Source organism: Diadema setosum, chromosome 17, assembly GCF_964275005.1.
Source record: "Diadema setosum chromosome 17, eeDiaSeto1, whole genome shotgun sequence".
NCBI classification, from domain to species: Eukaryota; Metazoa; Echinodermata; class Echinoidea; order Diadematoida; family Diadematidae; genus Diadema; species Diadema setosum.
In genome coordinates this window covers 27,449,607-27,470,576 of record NC_092701.1, presented here as the reverse complement: position 1 = coordinate 27,470,576, position 20,970 = coordinate 27,449,607, and the positions used below count along the sequence as shown (strand labels likewise).

The window sequence follows — 20,970 nt, the reverse complement described above, 5'->3', positions numbered from 1 at the left end:
CTTCAGATTTACAACATACAATATACACATGCAAAAAACAAACAAACAAAACAAAACAACAAAGTTAAGACATTAGTACATTGGGTTCCTTCAAATGCTACAAGTATCAGGTAAAGCTTGTACTCCTAATATCATGGGCAACATATATAATATACAAAGTTGATGTGATATTAGGCTGGTGGTCCTTCAAAGGTTAAAGGTCAAGATTTCATTTGACTAGTCAACTTGCAGACCAACTACTGGCTTGATTTGCCTTGATGAACATACATCATTGTATGTAACAAGGGCTCCACTGCCATACCCTATTTCAATTTGAAGCATTAGCAACATTGTACAATATATTCTCGTTGGATATGCTTGACGCACTTTTTTCAAAGCCATTTTTTTTTTTCCATTCAGCACCTTGTGATCAAGTTGTAGCTTTCATTGTTTGTTTGTCTGTTTTTAATACACAACAGGCAACACTTAAGCTTTCATATTTCAACAACAAATTCAACAATTCTGTCTCCGATCAGGACACGTTAGGCACACATGCGTAGTTATAAAGAGGTGGAGTTGAAGGCACACGTTACTAATTTCACAAGTTTGACTGCGAAAATGCGACAACAAAGCACAATGTACTACATGTACCACATATGCTCAAAACAGGTACATTGTACATACACTCATATTAACTCTATAAGTATGGCATCATTTCATGTATCGGTAATTGGAATATAAATATGCAGAAGTCATATGACTTGATTATTTATCAGTCTTTTTAAATAGCTGCAGGTTTGCAGTATCATTGTGTCTACAGGGCACATGCTGTTACATGCCAACACCAATTTGGAATGGGTATAAGCAAAAAGGCAAAATAGCAGTGCTTCCACACTAAATGGAATAATTTTTATAGTGGAATTTTGGAGATGATATGAAGTATTTCACAATCTTTAACGTACCCCTGCCTTCACTCTGAAATTTAGTCTCTTCGAAGATTTACAGTTCACATCTGCCTTCAAATATACATGCACAATTACCTGATAAGGCTTTTGTTATACTACTGGCTTTATGATGAAATTCTAAACACCTGAAAAAATGCTCACAAGAGTTGAGGTTTGTGCATGAAATGGTTACAAGCAAAGCAACAACAAAATGTAAATCTAAAGGACTGGGCACTGTGCAATACAATTTCCATTCAATAAATTTCCAGTCACAAATTGGAAATTCTCAGATATCTGGTGCAGATGCCTCCCACACTAACGTCTGCACAGAGAAAGCGTAACCCGACTGTGGATTAAAGTGGAAATATATATATGTGACCCGCCACATAAAAAAAATCTGAAAGTCACGGACGGCTGAAGCGAGAAAATCAAGTTTGAAGCCAGATCATCAAAATTGGTCAAAACGGTCAAATTTCTGTTTTGGGCATAATTTTGTAATCTAATGTTTCGTCTATCATCTGCTGAAATTTCAAAGCTAAATGGTCAAAGGAAAGGCAAGTAATTAGCGTTTTTCTGGGCGATGATTTTTTTGTCTTTCAACGGAACAGAAACGTTTTGGACGATTTGGATTTAGCGCTGCAGATAGACTCCGCCCCTAGCAATGAGGGAGTGACCTCTTTGGTCAGTGTGTGGCATCCTGGTTACTGACTGGTTGTGCGTATTCCACTGGAGTTAAGCTTGAATGAACATCGCGGAGGTTGCTAACAGCATACCTTTTATTGTTAGGTGAAAAGTGTGCTACCTCCCCTTGAACATGATTGCGTCGGAAGGAAAACTTTGAAGGTGATTTTCTTGAAACGCTGATTTCCTAGACCACTTGACATAATCTCATAAAATCATTGATATCTCTGCAACAGAGGACTTTCATGAGTCGTATTATATGAAATCAAAGTGGAAGAGAAAGGGAATAATGTCATGTCATTTTCAGAAAATCAATCTTCCGACTTTCAGATCTTTTTGATGTAGCAGGTCATATATATATATATATCTTCTTGCAGACACACTGAGATAGAGCACATAACAAAACATGTATGCAATTGACATTTTAGCAAAAGCACGGTACACATGACCATACTTCGAAAATGCGTACCCCATCAGTTACACATCTTATCTACCATCAGCTTACTTTTTTTTTGTCTCACTCCTAGTTTTTCCATGTATATTTTACAAAAATATTTACCCATTCACATTACAGAGTGCAAAAAATGAAGACATATGTATAGAATTAAAAAGATTATTTTCTATTTACACCAGTTTGACAAACAAAACTGAGGCATATCATATAGTGTACAAAACATTGTGAATCAATAAGGCATCAAATATTTAAATTACTCAAGTATCAATTTGACTGACAAAATAAACAAAAAATAGATTTATCTTCTCATTCCAGATATCTTGGCATGCTGGCAAATCATAAATCAAACAAATGCAATATACTCTCTGCGTCAAATACATTTACAAGATAGTAATAAAACATTTGAACAACACAGAATCCGCTTTGGTCGATCCAACTGCAAGAAGGCGATTCTTGTCAATGCTGGCAGAAAATTGGAGGGAATGTCGCAAATACTGTAATCTTTATCATCATACTTTGAGAGCAGTCATGAACCCTGCCAGCTGAAGGTCAGATGAGCTATGTCAAAGAGTGTGAACAGCTACCCCTCTCATTCCACACTCCCAACCCCTCCCTCCCCCCCCCCCCCCAATCCAAAGAGGTTACCACAAATGAGGATTATTCTTTGTAAACTATGATCTGTTACTTTCCAAACATCCCAAGTTCTGAATTTGATACATGAATCCTAACCAAACTGAAAACTGCTAAATACAAAAAAGAAAAAGAAAAAAAAAAGTTGTGACTGCAAACAGTACTGTTGGACAATCTGTTTTCATTCTATCAATAAGCATAAGTGTCCAGAAAGCTTATTTTCCTGGAAAGATACTGTGCAGAAGATAAGCACAACAGATGGAAACATTTTTGTTTGTGGAATGTTGGTGAAGGAATAAAATTCCAGCACCAGAGTGGTAATAGCTCCTTTTACTCAGCCATCAAAAACTGTCACAGGAATATCAGTTAAGATAAAAATGTGAGAACAATCCCACATGGAATGATACACATCTCAACAACCCAATGGACCCCTCAAAAATTGCAATATCAATTTGAAATATTGTATGCACTCGTTCAATTGTGTGAGATCTGAGGTCTAATGCATGCGAGAGATCTACGAGATGCTACGCATGTTGCAGATCTGACGTGTTACCGCCACTTAAGAACTCGTTATAATTCTACTGACAGAAGACATATCAGAGACTTTTTGCATTACCCTGGGTTAGTACCTCCTAAAAGTAATGACACCAGTGACGTAAACACAGCTGATGGGGTTTACGCACTCATTGTCGTTACAGACTCGACGTCGATGAGAGAACCAATGTGGTATATTCTATTCATTCACTGACAGCATCGGCCATTTCAAAATACATGTATGTCACATGACTGAAATTCTTGATGTCACCAAGAAATACTGCAAGAACCACATTTGTACAGATTTCCTTTTTAGTTTGTTTGTTTGTTTGTTTGTTTTTGTTTTTTTTTTACATCCTAATTAGATGAAGACTAGCTGAAATCAAGAAAACAAACAAAACAAAAAAACTTGAAATCATGACGACCAATTTGCAGCTGTCAAAGCATCTAACACAATGCTTATGGCTGATTACCCGTTCGTTGCCTGGCCGTCGCCATGGGAACTGCAACAGCTCCGGCCTGCAATTGTTGTTGCGTGTGCTTTGTCAGAACACAAGTCCTGCCTGGAATTATGTATTCTGTAAAGCTGCAAATTCAATAGTATCATTAAGAAACACTTAATATGATATAACACTGCTAGAAATACCTCGCTCATCACACTTCCCTCGTGCCCAGTCTATTCTGACCACTACGATGTCCCGGTCATTGAACCTTCTGTGGTTCCATAGATTTTGTCGCAGGAGAAGTCAACACTGATTACACTGCGTTTCATTCATTTTCCTCTCATTAGTTTGATGACCTTTCTAGCACTAATAGCAGAGTCAAATGAACTATATTGAGCCATGGTGAGTTATCGAGTAAATGTGTATGTCCTCTGAAACAACAATGTTCTCATTTGCACATAGAATATGTTTGCTTTTTTTTAAAGAGATAAGAATATGACAGTCTTGTCTAAATTATCCATGTTTTTCGATAATTACCTGCTTATCTGTAAGAGGCAAGGAATTGCATATTTGTAGACAATTTCTTGTGAGTTACCTCAAGTCTGGGAGAAAACAGTAAATACAGACTGGTAATCCACTCGTGCATGCAACTACTGTATATGCCATATATTTCGCGAGTCTAAATTTTTGCACATCGGGAATTCCAGACGATTTCGCGAGTAGTTAAATTCGCGATCATGGAGCCCTGTACTAACGGGAGAAGTGTACACGCGTACGTCACATTCATATCGGGATCAGAGTCCATATTTTCGCGTGTCTTTAATTTCGTGAATAGCACTTGACTTGCGAAATTTGCGAAAATAAAAACCTCGCGAAATATTCGGAGTATTCAGTATTCCACGTCATCATAGATGTCTACAAAGGAGTAGTCTCTAATGTACATATAGTCTTAAGCATCATCAGTGAATGCACTAATTGTGTCGAAAATGGAATGCCATAAAAATGGAATGCGAAGAAGTTTTATTCTCAGAAGATATATCATCAGACTTACATACTAATTCCACTTCTGATTCAGTCTATATCAAACTCTTGATCTACCTTTGATCTGTAATACATTTGGTGCATCAAACAGATCGGTTTCATATCATTTCCTAAACCTTACACATACAATGGTATATATAATTGTTTTTCTTCTTCTCCTTAATAATACAGAAAGAAGTGACTTCCCTATTAACCAATACACTCTAATTCTGAATTTCGTTAGGTATTTCTGATTAGTGAATGAAAAGAAAAAAGTATGTGATTCTGTTTTAGCGGTGTTAGTACTAATAATCAAGTACGATGTGATTAGTTCTGTAATGCATTATTTCAGTTCATTAGGACATGCAGACAAGCTAGAATGGCACACGGATCTAGGATTTCTTTTGACAAACAGCATATATGTTTAAATCTGTTTAAAATCTTTCCTTATAACCAAGAATGACAAGATTAAATTATAATCCCTTGTAAATATCACTCACTTGACTACACATGGATCATGCGGCTTGTTCTTTAGTTTTTCTTTGACTCTTCTGCAATTATTCAGATACATAAGCATCATTTTCTTTATTTTAGTGTCTCTTTTTTCAGCACGCCAGGAGGGGAGACACTAAAACATACTTGGCCCTCCAGACAATGAATATGTATTTCCTGTCAGCGTAACTGACAAGTAAATACACTTTACTATTTACTTGCGCTGAGGTCCGAAATGAAGCTCCAAATTACTGTATGTGCCACAGTATTTCTCAAACATCATATTTCACAATTTTCAGTTGTTGTTTTTTTGAAGGCAGTTAAAAATTTACAATTAAGAAACACAATAGCAAAGTAAAAGATGTGCATCATCTGTATTAAGGGGAATGGTGAGCGATTTCCCAGCCACAGAGATGATTAAGCACTCCATTCGTGTACATACATGGAGGTGTTATTTTGGCGTGTTGCTAAATTTCAAGAGCATCAGCTGATTTGCAAAAATGATAAAAGATTACGGAGCATATGGCGTACAACGAATGTGAGGTATAGAAGACTTAGTGAATGCCCCATCAGTCTGAGACTGAGCTGCCGCCAGGCTTTTGCATTAAGCATATTGCTAAGGCTTCTGGAAAGTTGACTTCTATATACCAAAGATCAAAATTGGTGGAATGTTGACCACTCTGAGGAGGCAACAACACATAAAAGCATTACCAATTGAGGAAGACCAAACAGCACAAGGAGAATGGATCACCTTCTCACAAAATCACGCAGATATGCTATGGGGAGCATTTAACTGGCCTATATGTTTTCGTAGTACAGTCAATAGATGTTTTCACAAAATGCTACCAATATTGGCGAGGTCTGAGAGCGGTGAATCAAAGCATTGAGTGTACCCTCATTACCCACATACGGGGCAGAAGCTTAAACATGTGGTCAGAGCAGGCGTAGGTATACGTGCATATGAAAGTACTATATGGGTCAATCTGATCAACATATACACATGCATAAGCCAAATGATCACAAAACCAATATCACAACAAAGAGATGCATAAGCACAAAAACAAAATATGTATCTTTACATTTTAAACAGTATTACACTTCTCTTTCATTTTTATATTATACAAAATAGATTCCATCTTACATTGTGGATGCAGCAAACACACATATACAACAAAAAAAAAAGAAGAAAAGGGAAAGGGTATAGGTCGGATATCCATGGCATTCTTGTTTTTCCAATCCTATACTCCTGTCCCCATATGAGTCCAGTCTCAGTATAAGGTCCAATTGTATACAAGTCTTGACCCTTTGGTGGCATTCCTGGTTCATATCACTACACAGCACAACTGGAAGAAGCCACTGGAGGACTGGTGTCACGTCTCGTCATCTGGGTCGTAGTGTCCCTGTGTGGATAGACGAAAGAGAGAAGGGAGTAGACTGGTGTGCACCCACATGAATGACACAACATGCATACCAGTACCCAACTGGTACATCTCATTCATGATTTCACTCTGATGATTACCATATGCGTATATAATCTCTGATTCCAACACGAAAATATTGTGTACTCATTTCATTACAATCATGATATTTATAGTGCATTTAATCTTATCTACTCAAATCTTGGCTCGGATCCTCACAAAATTCAGAAAAGTTTCATGCACACGAAAATGTCTCATTTCCAAGCATATGTCACACTCATAGAGTTTCCTGGGTTTTAAACTGGGAAGATACTAATAATCTTTCCCTGAAGCACATGCGGAAAAAAAAAAAAATGTAAGACAAATGACACCAATCGTCCTGTTGCTGCCTCATTTATTTTGTGAATGATTTAGTGTCTAAAAAAGAAAGACAGATAAAATTTAAAGCTGCTTCCATTCTGCTTTTCACTTTAATGACTGCTGACAGCAAATGCTGATGGTTAGTCTGCTCTTATTATCCTCTGAAAAGCTTGCTATTAAAAGTTATTTCAATCTCGCCTCACTCCCTATGCACAAAACCTTGAGGAGAAGTGATAGTGATTCTTTCTTCCTTTCTTTGAAAGTGCACGCAGTACAAACTGGCCTACGGCAGTTTCTCTCTATTCAATGGCTTTTTCACAGAGATCCGCCGAATCAAATTTGCATATCTCCCTGATGGATGCGATCACTTGATCTCATGTATAATTTGATAGCAGCTTTGAAAGGAGGGAACCCTCTTCATTTCGATCACAGGGAAGAGGTTCCTTATCGCAAACCATCGAGAAGGAATTATACATGACTTGTACCATGAAACACCCACAGGCTACAAAAACATCCAGGGTCGTATCATATCCTGGGCATTGTCACAGCAATTGAATACAGACCCTGGGAAATCTTATCACCTACATTGTATGTTTCCTGAAAGGCTGAGTACATTAACACTCAAGAGGAAAACCATCAGAAGAAACAGCTAACATTCTATTCTACCACTATTCTATAAGCAGACATAGTCAAACAGCATACATGAATAGGTAATTTGATAAAAAAGAAATGATACCGGCACTCTCTGATACAAAACAATACCTTGACTTCCGTGTATGACATTCAACAGAAATACTCCCACATACCCGTATTCACATCGGCACTCTTAAACCAAGATTATCTTAGCATCCTTTTCATGATTTCACTTTGATTTAGCATCTCCAAACATTCAATAATCAACCATTAAAAGTCAATCATCAAATTTACGCTCAGGTCTTCATTATCTCTCAAAACCTGGAAGTAACGCTAATCTTCATGCCTGCATGGCGGCTAGGAGAAAAAAAATCTGGATGAAAAGGCCGGCAACTCTAAGAGGCGTGCAAAAAAAATCTCTCTCGAGGATGGATGGTGTGGTACAAAGAATATAGTTCTAGTCGGTTTATATCCACATATGAGACGTTGTTACAGAGTATATGGTTACTTGTTAATATGTAGATTGGGAAAAGCGTGGGGAGGGGAGAGGAGGGGGGGGGAATCTATCTAAATTCAGCTATTCATCTTTATCTCTCAGGATATTCATTTCATGTTCAGGATAAAATGCCAGCCTCCCTGGCTTTCTGCTACTTATAGCAGCTTCAATATTCACACATGCCGAGTGTCGTAGGCCTATTATTAGCGAGAAGAGGGATGAACTAAAATTGATCGATAAAAGGATACTAACTGACAACTCTTGGACTGATTTTACAATACCTGTGTAATGTAGTTGTTACCATTTTATAAAACAACATCATCATCATCATCACTTCAATTTTCATTATCATTATCATTATCATTATCATCATCATATTTATTGTTAGCAATATCACTGTCATTATCATAATTAGCATAATTTTTGTTGTTATTGCTGCTGCTTCTCTGATCACAGGGCATGTAATGTACTAGTATGTCACTAACATTGTTTTCATTTCATATCATCAAGAGGTTTGAATAGGACATAGACTGTGTTTCAGCCAGCTCAGACTGATCAGTTCACATATGTTATTCTTGCAGTAGTATATAGGTGAAAAGAAAAGTCAGCCAGTTCTGGAGTAATTTCCTAGTGACTGTCTACTAAGGGCACATCCCCCAACAACAAAAAATAAATAAAATAAATAATAATAATAATAATAATAATAATAATAATAATAATAAATAAATAAAAGAAAGAAAGAAAAAACAAAATAAATGAATAAAATAAAATAAATAAATAAAAAATAAAAAAAAGTAAAATAATAATAAAAAAAAATCCTCACCTGTTCTATCTTCTCGTCCAACATCTTGAAGAAATCTGATTGACTCTTGGAAACTTCCCTGTGGATATTCAAGATTGAGATAAGGATCAATGAAAAAGCTGAGAAGAGGAGAGGCATACATGAATGCAAGAACTAATGCAAGAGTTTCAGTGAATAGACACACCAACATCTTCCTAATAGCAAACTAAATCATTTGTTACTTCAATCAAATCTCTAAAATGATATATTTTTCTCAGCATATGCCTTAATACAGCACTTCTTCTCGGGCTTTACAAGAGCTTTCCTCTTGTCTGAAAACAGTTTCCAAGTCAGTCATACAGAACATTGTATCCATCTTCCCTCATACACACTATTACCATGCATCAGTTCAACAAAAAAAGAATGCATCGAAGAGTTTGTGCATGCATTAAACCACATTTAATGTCACTCCACTGATTTTTCCAGAGGTGTCACTATTCATGTACATGTACTGAAGGTAAGAAGCACAACTAATCCGTGTCATGCACTGACTATGAGTATCGCTTGATCTATGTTAAACCTCATGGGACATTTGCAATGTCATGCCCAGATTCAGATTCTTCAACTTGGACTACAGGCTCATCAAATAATATGTCATGATAAGTGGAAAATAATGATATGTCATGATAAGTGGACCTCAATTTGGTATACTGTGTTTTTCAAAAATAAAATGTCCTATTAAATACACTCAAGAGAAGCGAGAGAATGACATCATATCCCCAAAAACACATTTGTGTGTGTGTGTGTGTGTGTGTGTAGATCTTCAAGCACGAGTCTTCATGTCGTATCAGTATCTCTTTGGAGGGATTCATTTATCTCTCACTGTTTACTCTGATCAAGTCGTACACCTCCAAGCATTTAGTCAGAGGAAAACGGCACGTTTTGGCGGAGTAGAGATTTTCCACTCAGATGTTTATTTTCGAGCCCATTTGGTACTTGTCGTCTGTTGAGTCAGCTCCTTCAATAAACATGGAGGGTGCCATAAACCAAACGTGGTGTCGAATCTCTGCAGCGAGTCACGCTCTCGAACATTGTAATAGGTGCTTGTGATATTCTAGCAATGAGGTGAAGAATTGAACCTAAAACATAGCACCTCCTTGCTGTAAGGTGCCTGGTAACAAGATCTACACTCTTTGTGCAAACAGAGCGACAAGCATGCTGTGTACTCTCTGATAATACAGAGAGAGAGAGAAAAAAAGACAAAATCACCAAGTCAAGGTTGCCTTTTAACTATCTGCCGACACAGAATGCTGATAAAGACCTCCCAACCGACACCTGCGATCCTACATCCGTAGTCTTCTGTGAGATTTCCAGAATCTTCAAAGTTCTCTTTCCAATTCCTTCTGTAAGCATGATAGCCGAGTTCCATTAAGTGGCACAAGTAGCACACAAAGACTTAAAGACCTGCCCCTGCATTCTTTTTTTTTTTTTTTTTTCATCCCTGGGTCTATCAGGAAGCTTCCAGGATCATGAAAGACCTCTGATTCTTTCTTTGTACAGCATGATAGCTGAGTTCTGGTTAGCAGCTCAAGTAGCAGAATGACACAACCCACATTTCTCTGAAGTGACCAACGTACCTGCTTATCCTCCACAAAGACTCGACAGCATCCAACATGAAACAAAGTTCATATCTTTGATTTTTGTTGTTGCTGTGGCTGTTTATTTTATTTGCATGATCAGCTTTGTGGAGCTAATCTTTACCTCCGAGGCATTCACAGCATCTACACCAGATTCTTGGAATTGTCTTCATGTAGGGAGCTATGAGCAGGATCAAATAGTACGTGGCATTGAACTTCAAATTCCTAGAATACCACTTGTATCTATCAACAGCCTATTACTGTTTTTGGACAAAAGAAATGCATGCATACATGTAGTCATGTAATTGTACAAAACAAAAATGCAAGTTCCCATTCTGAGGATTGTTACTAAGAATGCTTTACCTTTTTTTTTTTTACTTCCATAATACTGCTTTACTTTTCCCATTGCTCTCTTTGTTATAAAAAAAAAAAAATGTAGCTTTGAAGTTACTGGGTTGTTGTTGGGTTTTTTTTCAGATTGTTGAGAAAAGTAAGATAGGTACATGACATACACACTTCATTAATCAAAAGGCAAAGGTTTTGTGAACAAAGTCAGCAGGTGATTCCACATCTGCAATAGAGAAATTGCTGGTCTGCAGCCTACAAAGGTTGAGATGGTAAACATGGAACCAACTGGTACGTGGCACACAGTAATATCTCCAGAGCAACAAAAAAGTGGTTCAGCAACCTGTCAGAAGTTCCCCATCTCTCTTCCAAGCCACAGCTCTGTACAAACAGAGCTCTTTTCTGATAACTGTCGCCAGGCAAAGAGAAGCTGATCTCCCATCTACCGAGAAACTCAATCCTCCTACTCTAGCCTTCATCCAAATATTTGTCCTCCGAACAGCACATAATGAAGTCTGAAAAGGGGGCATCATGAATGCTGGGCAGCATGCAGGGCAAACACATGCCCAGGAAATCACGCCAGGGGGCTAGTTCTCAGGTAACTGGCTTTTTGACTACACTTTGTCGAAACCCCAGCTTTGACCGAGTCAACACTAGTGGCGCTCTGCTCCAATCGCCAAGTTTTTTGGCTGAAAGTGTAATGCTTAAAAGTGTGATTACAGTGTTCTTACTGTAATCATGCAGGCATACAAAACATTGTTTCCAACAAACCACAAAACCCTTATCACTGGGAATAAAAGATGTCCAACAGGAAAAAGGACAAAACCAAACAAAAACAAACAAATGGCAATGCCCTACAGAGGAAAATGCCTTGTTCTTTCAATTTTGGGCATAATTAGTAAAAAATCAAGTCAAGAGTGTGTCACTGAAAATAACAGGCAGGCTGCGCCGAATGCTCACACTAGTTTTTCCCCGAGGCAACCAACATTCTGCTGTCTGGCAGATATAATAAAATCAAACCTGCCTGACAAATGAATGTTGAATAATTTGCTCACGGCAATGGGCAAGTGAGTGGGTGTATGATCATATTTTTGGAAAGTCTTGGAATATGATACATGTATGGTATATCAAAACAGATAAAATTAACTGGTGCAGTTTTTTTGTTGTTGTTGTTGTTGATGATATGTATACACAGAGAACAAAGTGGTATGTTAGTCATAGTTCATTTCTCTTTTTATCCAAGTCCCAACTAATGAGCATGATCACATTTCACATCTACACAGCAGCAACTACACACTCACAGAAATATCCTAACATAATTGCATCTTCTACAATGTTCTGTTGACAGCATAATCAAGTACTGGTACATCATGTAGCTATTTTCACACCAGAAACTGGCACAGGCTAGTGTGAAATCATACAATCAAAGATGCTCTTGGTTTTTGTTTGTTGAAATTGTTGATTTTTTTTTTTTTTTTTATGGCCTCGATTTTGAGTAGTCCTCTAGATTCATGTACAATGACTATAAATAACTGTCCTTCCCTTGATATGTAGCAAATGGCTTTAAAAATAAATAAGACAGAGGAATCAACAAATCAAAAATATTTCCAATCAAAGCCTCCGCTTGCATCTAAGCACAGATAAAAGTTGTGCTTCCGTCATCAATTTGCAAGCAGTTCTTGGCAGCCTTACAGGAAGTCTGCTATTCACAAAAATGCAGCTGTCGTCTCCGGCTCTGCCTCCAGATACTACCACCAATGCCGCGAGTGGTGATCTGTAGGCATTCATTCACGATTCATATCCCGGAGGCGATTAAAAAAAAAAAGAATTCTACTTGGATAATTAAACCGCCTGCTATATATAAATCCAAGAGGAAGTGACTACCGGTATACAATTGTCAGTAGAGATGCAAAACAAGCTGGAGGAAGGCTCTATATATCTATCTATATATATATATATATATATATATATATATATATATATATATATATATAACATATATATATGTATACATATATTATCTATCATCACTGGGGTGACAAGACGTTGTATCTGCAATTTTGATGAAAATGACTTTTTTGGATTAATGGTCAAATAATGGGTTAAGTGATGTCCTGTCCAAATCCCAACTGTCTTAATTACTCCAAAAATGAAGCTACCATGGTATGTCAAAGGAAAGGCTATCCCATTCGCCACAGTGCTTTGGCCGCCATGTATTTTGGCTCTCCTGAACATTTGACATTTTGTAGATACGAGGTCTTGTCGCCCCAGCGACGATATACTTAGATTTCTCTCTGTTTGGACTACATTCAGCCAACTCTCAGGTGGTGGTGTGACTCCTTCCACATCAATAACTCAATCTCACAACATCTGAAGCATTACTAAAGCTCCAAGTGTGCTCTCAGCGACGGAAGTGAAACCACTATTGTGAGAAATCATCATATTTGAGAGAGGACTGCGTAAACCCTGCTCTGATGCAGTGGATGGCATAGAATACTCTTCTTTTCAGATAAATAGAACTGGTGCATAGGTACTAAAACAGACAAACAAACAAACAAACAATTTACAAAATCCTGCTAAATATTACGTATAGTACGTTGAAATCCCCCATCAAGGAAATGAGAATGTGGGAGGAGCAACCACACATACATATTTTTCTGTTCACAAACACATAAAAATTAACATAAACATGAACAAAAACACACACACACACACACCGAAATTCACATCAACGTGGAAATGTGTAGTCAACAGAACGTTTTAGAAGATGGGATAATAATAGTGGTGTCATGTGGATGCAGGATCTGATGTGTGCCATGGCTCCTACAGTATGAACTTTATATGAATTGGTCTTGTCAAATGAAAGACTAAAAAGTTTTTCCTTTTATTCTTTCGCCTGATTTGCCAAGAGACTCATCTGAGCTCCGAGCAATTCATTAAGTGAGCTTTGCTTCTTAAAGGAGTAACCGTGCTTTGAAAAGAAAATGGGACTTTGCACTAGAGGAAGCGATCATCATCTTGCATTGCCCACTCATCTGGGCATCCATACAACCCAAACAATCAGTAATGCAAGGAAAAGGCATCTTTGTGCTTCATCAAAAAAAAAACAAAAACAAAAAAAACAAAACAACCCACCCACCCCCCCCCCCCAATAAAAACCCAACAAACACAAAAACAGAAATTATTGAAGTAATATCACAGCCCAAAGAGCACATCCCAAACATCACACCCTACACATAAAATCCCAAACATCACATCATAACATCACAGCCTTGACATCTCATCCAAACAATCACATTCCACACATCACATTCCAAATAACATATCCCAAACAACACATCGCGAGCATCTCATCCCAAACGTCACATCCAAAACATAACATCCCAAACATCACATTCCAAACATAACATCTTTAAAATCTCATCCCAAACATCACTTCCCAAGCATCTCATCCCAAACATTTCATCCCAACATCACATCCGAAACATCTCATCCCAAACATCACATCCCACGCATCACATCAGAAACATCACATCCCAAATATCATATCCCAACAAACATCGCATCCCAAACATAACATCCAAAATATTACATCCCAACTACCAAATTACAAATATAACATCTTAAACATCACATCCCAAACATCACATCTCATCCAAAACATCTCATCCTAAACATCTAATCCCAAACATTTCATCTAAAATGTCACATCCTAAACATCTCATCCAAAACATCTCATCTCAAACATCACATCTCAAACATCACATCCCAAACATCATCCCTAACATTGCCAAATGTACAGAAAATATGTGCATCGACGGGGAAGTACCCTCCTCTTGTCTTGGTTCATACCAACAAAGTTGTGTTACCATAACAGGACTCTGTTTTCACGATGAATCCAGAGTCCAGGTTGGGGGGGGGGGGGGGAGGGGGCAGGGAAAGGGTGCATCTATATAGTGGCTTGGCAGCTTAAAGGGGAGGGACATCATCCTGTGTCAGAGATGCGTGATAAAAAGTTGTTTCCCTTGGCTACAGGTAGATTGTCACATGCATGGTTACAGGTTTCTGTAATCCTCCGTCTATGAAAGAAGCGGCAGAGAAGTTTGACACTCGCTGCCTTCCGAGGATCTATCCCTGCTTATAGGCTTAACACATTGAAGTTTACTCCTGAGCATACTCGGGCAGGTGTCTAATTAGATCAGAAATGTCATATCGTCACTGGGGTGACAAGACCTTGTATCTCAAAAATGTCAAAAATTTTTTTTTTAGCTTAATGGTCAAATAATGGGTCAAGTGATGTCTTGGCCAAATCCTAACTGTCTTACTCCAAAAATGAAGCCACCATGACATGTCAAAGAGAAGGCTTTCCCATTCACTATAGTGCTTTTGCCGCCATGTTTTTTCGCTCTCCTGAACATTTGACAATTTTGAGATACGAGGTTTTGTCACCCCAGCGACGATATGTTATCGCAAAATCAGCTCGTCCTAAACGGATTGATGGTGTATGCCCTCCCACTTCTCACAGGGTGATGCACATACATGCATCATAAGGTACAGGGATACTTCCTACTTACTACAAAAGAAGTAACAAAATCCATGTCCCTTCATTTGTCATCAGATTTCAAAATGTGATCCATTTAAGTAAAATTGTGAATGAGCAAGTCCATGTGATGCCATACCAATGATGAGTCACAAGCAATTATTCTCGTCACTAACCCTTCAATTCACATACATCCAAACAGATTTAAAACACTTGTTTGTCCATCACAGTCTTGACTGTATGCAAGGCACAAGTGCCCTGGTAAATACTCAATGCCATCCAGCTATCCCCCTGTGGTCCTTTAATGAGCGCCCGCTGGATGGCAACGCACACATTTTGATGTCGCATCATAATCAGATACATCTTCATGGAAGCATCACACACGCCCCCCAAGACGGGAGGCAGGCCGCATGCTAGCTGTTGTCAAGTTTGTCCTGGGCAGGTTTTCCCGCCTGGCTGCCATGGCAGCAAAACAATCTACAAGATCTTGGGTTTGTTTTCTGTTTAAATTGTCTTTCTTCCCACCTATTTCACAGCAACCCAATCTCTTCTAAGGTACACTATTTCTGTTTTATTTGAAAAAAACAAAACAAAACACCACCAAAAAAAAAAAAAAGTTGCTGTCTACCTTTCAAAAATGAGAAATAATTCCTTTCTCTCAATCAGCACTGTAGTTATGGCAATGGCAGTATTTTACATTGTACATGAACAGTGTACTGCCATGTAATCTTGATACGACTGGGTTCCATTTGCTGCACTCATTACATCACAACAAACTCCAACATGTAATCATTCTCCTGACAAATGCCAACTAGCATTCTGATTTCTGCCGCACTTTGCACAAATCAAATTACTCGGCAGACTTTAGCCATCGTTTAGTAGGCATGAGAATGGTATGTTCCCAAACAGAAATTGATTGACATTTAGCTCAAAAGAAAAATTCATCTGCAAATGTCAAACATTCCACCCATGCTTAATTCAATCTTGCAATAATCTTGGCATGAGGAATAAACAAATTTCTTGAAGTTGACAAGTTACTTAAAGGCACAACTCAGGCTGAGAGAAAAACAAAGGCCAAAAAGTGCATTTTCCTCTCAATGTGCAAATTGGCTAGACAGCCCATAATTACAATTGTAATCTGATGGGAAAAGCAAGCTTAACATCTGTGACAGCTTAATCACACAAAAAGCTACAATGTAGCCCGGGCTGATTGCATGGGATTGATTCGTACCTATTCAAATGGACTGGCTTCCATTAGCCTTGTTCACGCAGTCACGCTATCATCGATGATACGCTAATTAGCTCCTGACTACAAGTTAGGCTCAGATGGTGCTTAATGCCATCAATGATAGGACTTGTAGTTAGCTAGCAACCAGCTTCACTCAATGACAAAATAATGGTTTAGTTTAAATATCCACTTGGACTACAACCTTTCCCAATGCTAGACAATGGTGCAGTCTGATACTGACACTGGCAAGTACTGCTGCTATTCAAACAGCCATCTCCACACCATACTGAGGAAATTGCAAATGAATGAATCTAATGGAGGATGAATGAATACATGGATGGATAGATGGATGAAGGAATGAGTGCATGAGTGCATGTAAAGTAAAAACAACAGCAACTACTTCATTTATAGAATAGAGAAATTTTGCAATGTGATCAAGTTTATGCACAATCTGCGAATGGAAGAGTTTTTCCCCGGCAAAACCAGAAAACCCTTCAAAAAGAATAGCTAATAACTGTTTACTGGACCAGACTCGGGTATCATCAACAACAACAACAACAACAACAACAACAACAACAACAACAACAACAACAAAATCTCAAGAGCTATAAAGCTGAAGATAGATCAGCAAATAGTTCACATCATCTAAAAAGATCAGCAATAAACTTGAACACATCATTAGGGGCGGATCCAGGAATTCTGTAACGGGGGGGGGGGGGGGGGGGGCGTGACTAATTATTTCTGGTGCCACTTCCGGGTTTCATTTCATTTTTTTCTTTTTATTTCTTTTGTTTTTAACAAAAAATAAAGGGGGGGGGGGTGTGCGCCGGTTGCGCCTCCCTCTGGATCCGTTACTGCATCATAAAATTCCCTGGATGGACTTTGCCTACGATTTTTTTTTTTCCAGAGGCATCCCAAACTGTTGATGCATTTAGATTATGGAGTTCATTTCTAAATTAAGTTCAAAATAAAATCAATTTAATAGCATACAACAGTAAAAATAGGATAAAATACAAGGTGAAGTCAATGTCATTATGATGTAGAATCTGCAACTCAGATATTCATGCTGCATGGGGAAGGGGGGTGGGGGAGAGAAGCTTACCTGTTGTTGTTATAGATGGGGCCAGACAATGGCATCTCTTTATGTCTCTTGACACTGGAGAGATCAATCTGCAATATATAAACAAAACAAACAAAAAACATGTAAATGATAGCTCTCATTTCTAGCACACGTAAAGTTGCCCCCTGCACGACTGCCAACATTTCTAACAATAGAATTGGGACAGGTTTGTGGGTGTTTTTTTCTCTCTCTCTCGTTTGAGCCCTACTTGCTCACACACCATTATTTATGTCAGTTGCAAAAATCATCAAAAGACACTAAATCAGTAAATCTATGACTCATCCTTCAATTGGTAACACACTTTGGAAGATAATTCATGAGGATATAAGTGAATGTTTTTTGTCTCAGTACTGGCAAATTTGTGTTAACTGTATTTTTTTTTTCTGATTTTTGAGCAGATTCAGAGAATTTAACGAGTTAATTCCTATCTTTCTTCAATATGAGACATACATTTGTACACCTTAAAATTCAGAGTCGGCAATTTTTTGAGCAGATTCAGAGAATTTAACAAGTTAATTCCAATCTTTCTTCAATATGAGATATACATTTGTACATCTTAAAATTCAGAGTCAGCAACTGAATGAAAACATGACCCTTTCTGCTTCAAAATCCCTCTCGACATTCACAAACTGTTCTATCATATGTTTGAATGAATATGAATAAGGATTTGAAACAGGGGAAATAGACACAAAGAGGGAGAGATAGATATAAATATATATATATATATATATATATATATATATATATATATATATATGAAGAGTTTGTTCGCAAAAACCAATAAGACCATTTTTTAAGATTTTGAAGTACGGTCTCTGTCATAAAGTACAAAATAACACCTTTTAAATGATATATTGGTCACTTCATAAAAAGGTACATTTGAGAAGTTATGGTCAAAAGAAGCAAGAATTTTCTTATTATTCTCTTTATTTTTCTAAAAATAAAAAAATTATTGAGAAGAGTCCTTGGAAGAAAGGTGAGAAAGTCAAGTAGGAGAGACCGTGCAATGGAGCTTGAGAATGCTTGTTTCAAGAACTCCCCTATTAAAGAATGCTGCACATAAAGAATGCTAGTTACTCGTAGATAATGAGACAGTGTAATTACAGCTGTACGATTTTACATCGCAGGCCTCATCGTTCGATAATAGGCTCCCAGGGGTGGGCGAGGTGATTCAAGGATGAGACGAGATGATGGGGAAATGGGGAAAATGGAGAAGTGGTAAGAAATCACACGAGAAGAGCCTCTCCCACTCATACACACACACACTTGACGGGATGCGATCATGCAGGAAATTGCTCTTGCGGAGCGCTTTCTTTAACAACTTTCCTTCATTGGAAACTCTGGCGAAAAGATCTCAGTTTACACTCTTCCTGCCAACCTTGATGGGATGTATGCTGGTAAACAAAGGACGAGCATACTTTTGCGTCATGTTGCTCTGAATCGGAGCGCTCTTTGTATACAGTAATCTTATTTTACGAGTGTGAACAGGGCGGTAGTCACTCTCACCAGGCTGTTTCCTTCCTGATGCCTCTGGTTGCCGTGGTTACCATTCACCAGCCCGCTGCTGAAGTCGCCCGTGTCCCTCCGCTCGAGACTTGCTTTGGACGGAATGACAGCTGCATTGTTAGAATCACCTATAATGGCGCAGTGGGATGAAAAAAAGTAAGCAGCATTTATATAAAGCTTACACCTGAAAAAAAGCAACAAAAAAAAAGGCAAAAAAAAAAAAAAAACATTATGAAAAAATTGTGTTGCTTGTGTGTCAGAGTTTACCCGGAACATGGAGTACCTACCAGTCACATAGTGATACAAATTCTCACTCCTGCAAGTGATTATTATCACACTAAGTCTAGACATGAAAGCACAGCATGCCACGATAGCTTACAATTAAATTCATCCGGCATTCATCCATTTGTTCGTTTGGGCTCGGTTGGTTCACTTTTATTTATCAAACTGGCTGATTTTGATGGTGAAAATAAACACCATTTTCCTTCTATCTCTATTATAGCGAAATAGCCTATGCTTCTACAGCATGGAAGTGTTCTAAAATGTATTTACATTACAGTGAATGCTAAACAAATAGGTATCACATGTTTTGAAAAACAAGAAATGGCATCGTAGTTGTTGTGGAGTGCCAAGATTCCTTGTAATAGGGTTTCATCAATTTTGTCTTTTTTAAATCTCAGCAGCAAGGAAGAATACTCTTTCACTGACCTCAGACATAAGACAACATAATGCAAGCGCTTGTGGTCAACATGAAGACTGACCATCGAATTCACAAACACAAAACCTTTGGCAAAGGAATCACTATAGGAGGCTGCATGAAGGCAGTGACACCCAACTGTGTTTTGTTTGTTCCTTATCTTTTTATTTACTTATTTATTCATTCATTTATTTTTTTTAGCAGCCTAGTTTTTGTTTCATTATCCAACTCATTGCTCTGCTTGCAATTTTGGGACTTGTGACACACTGTCCCATCTTGCGCATTTCATATACTGTATACGCCATATATTTCGTGAGACTACATTTTTGTGAATCGCGACTTCACGACAATTTCGCGAGTGGTTAAATTCGCGATCGTGGAGTCCTGTCCTGAACGGAGAAATGTAAACATGTACGTCACATTCATATCTTTTCTCTCTTATTCTGTTTGTGGATTTTTTTTTTTTTTTTCAAACCAACTCACAAGTCCTTGGATGATGACCAAAGATGTGCTAAATTTGACCTGTCGAAAGTGGGACGTACCTTTGGCGGTTACGGTGTGGTGTCCGTTCTCCTTGGCTCTGACGTCCGAGGCGGAGGTCGAGGAGGGTATCCTATCCAGGGGTGGGTTTTTGCCTGCCGAACACCCCATGGCGTATGTGTGTCTTCCTAGTCCACAATCTAGTCCAGGCTCCGACCGGCGGCTCGAGGGTCGGTTTGACTAATGCATCCAGGCAGGCAGCTGTGAGTAGCACCCGCGGGGAAGAAATGTCCGCACTCCTATTTGGCTTACCCCAGTCCTGCAAGCGTTTGTGGGTACGCTACGACATACCTTGGACTTCAGTGGCACAGTTTCGACAAGAGGTCCTTTGGGGGATACCACTGAATTTGTCCCCAAAATCCTTTCAACACAATTTAAAGAACAGTGCAACAATAAAAAATGATGAAAAATTGCCCTAAACTGGCCTCTCGAAATCTTCAACAATTTCCAGTCTCATAAATATGCATCTGTAATGCAAAAATTCACATCCAG

The 20,970-nt window shown here is 38.3% G+C and overlaps 1 protein-coding gene across 1 annotated transcript; it reads right to left on the bottom strand.

Moving 5' to 3' along the window:
* Positions 1 to 6,049: 6,049 nt before the first annotated feature.
* On the bottom strand, positions 6,050 to 20,746 carry LOC140241241 (uncharacterized). Its single transcript, XM_072320993.1, has 5 exons — positions 20,481 to 20,746; positions 19,242 to 19,369; positions 17,718 to 17,785; positions 8,908 to 8,965; positions 6,050 to 6,577 (listed from the first exon to the last, which is right to left on the bottom strand). Exons 1-5 carry the CDS (start codon positions 20,587 to 20,589, stop codon positions 6,548 to 6,550), a joined length of 393 nt encoding a protein of 130 aa, XP_072177094.1. The 5' UTR covers positions 20,590 to 20,746; the 3' UTR covers positions 6,050 to 6,547.
* Positions 20,747 to 20,970: the final 224 nt, after the last annotated feature.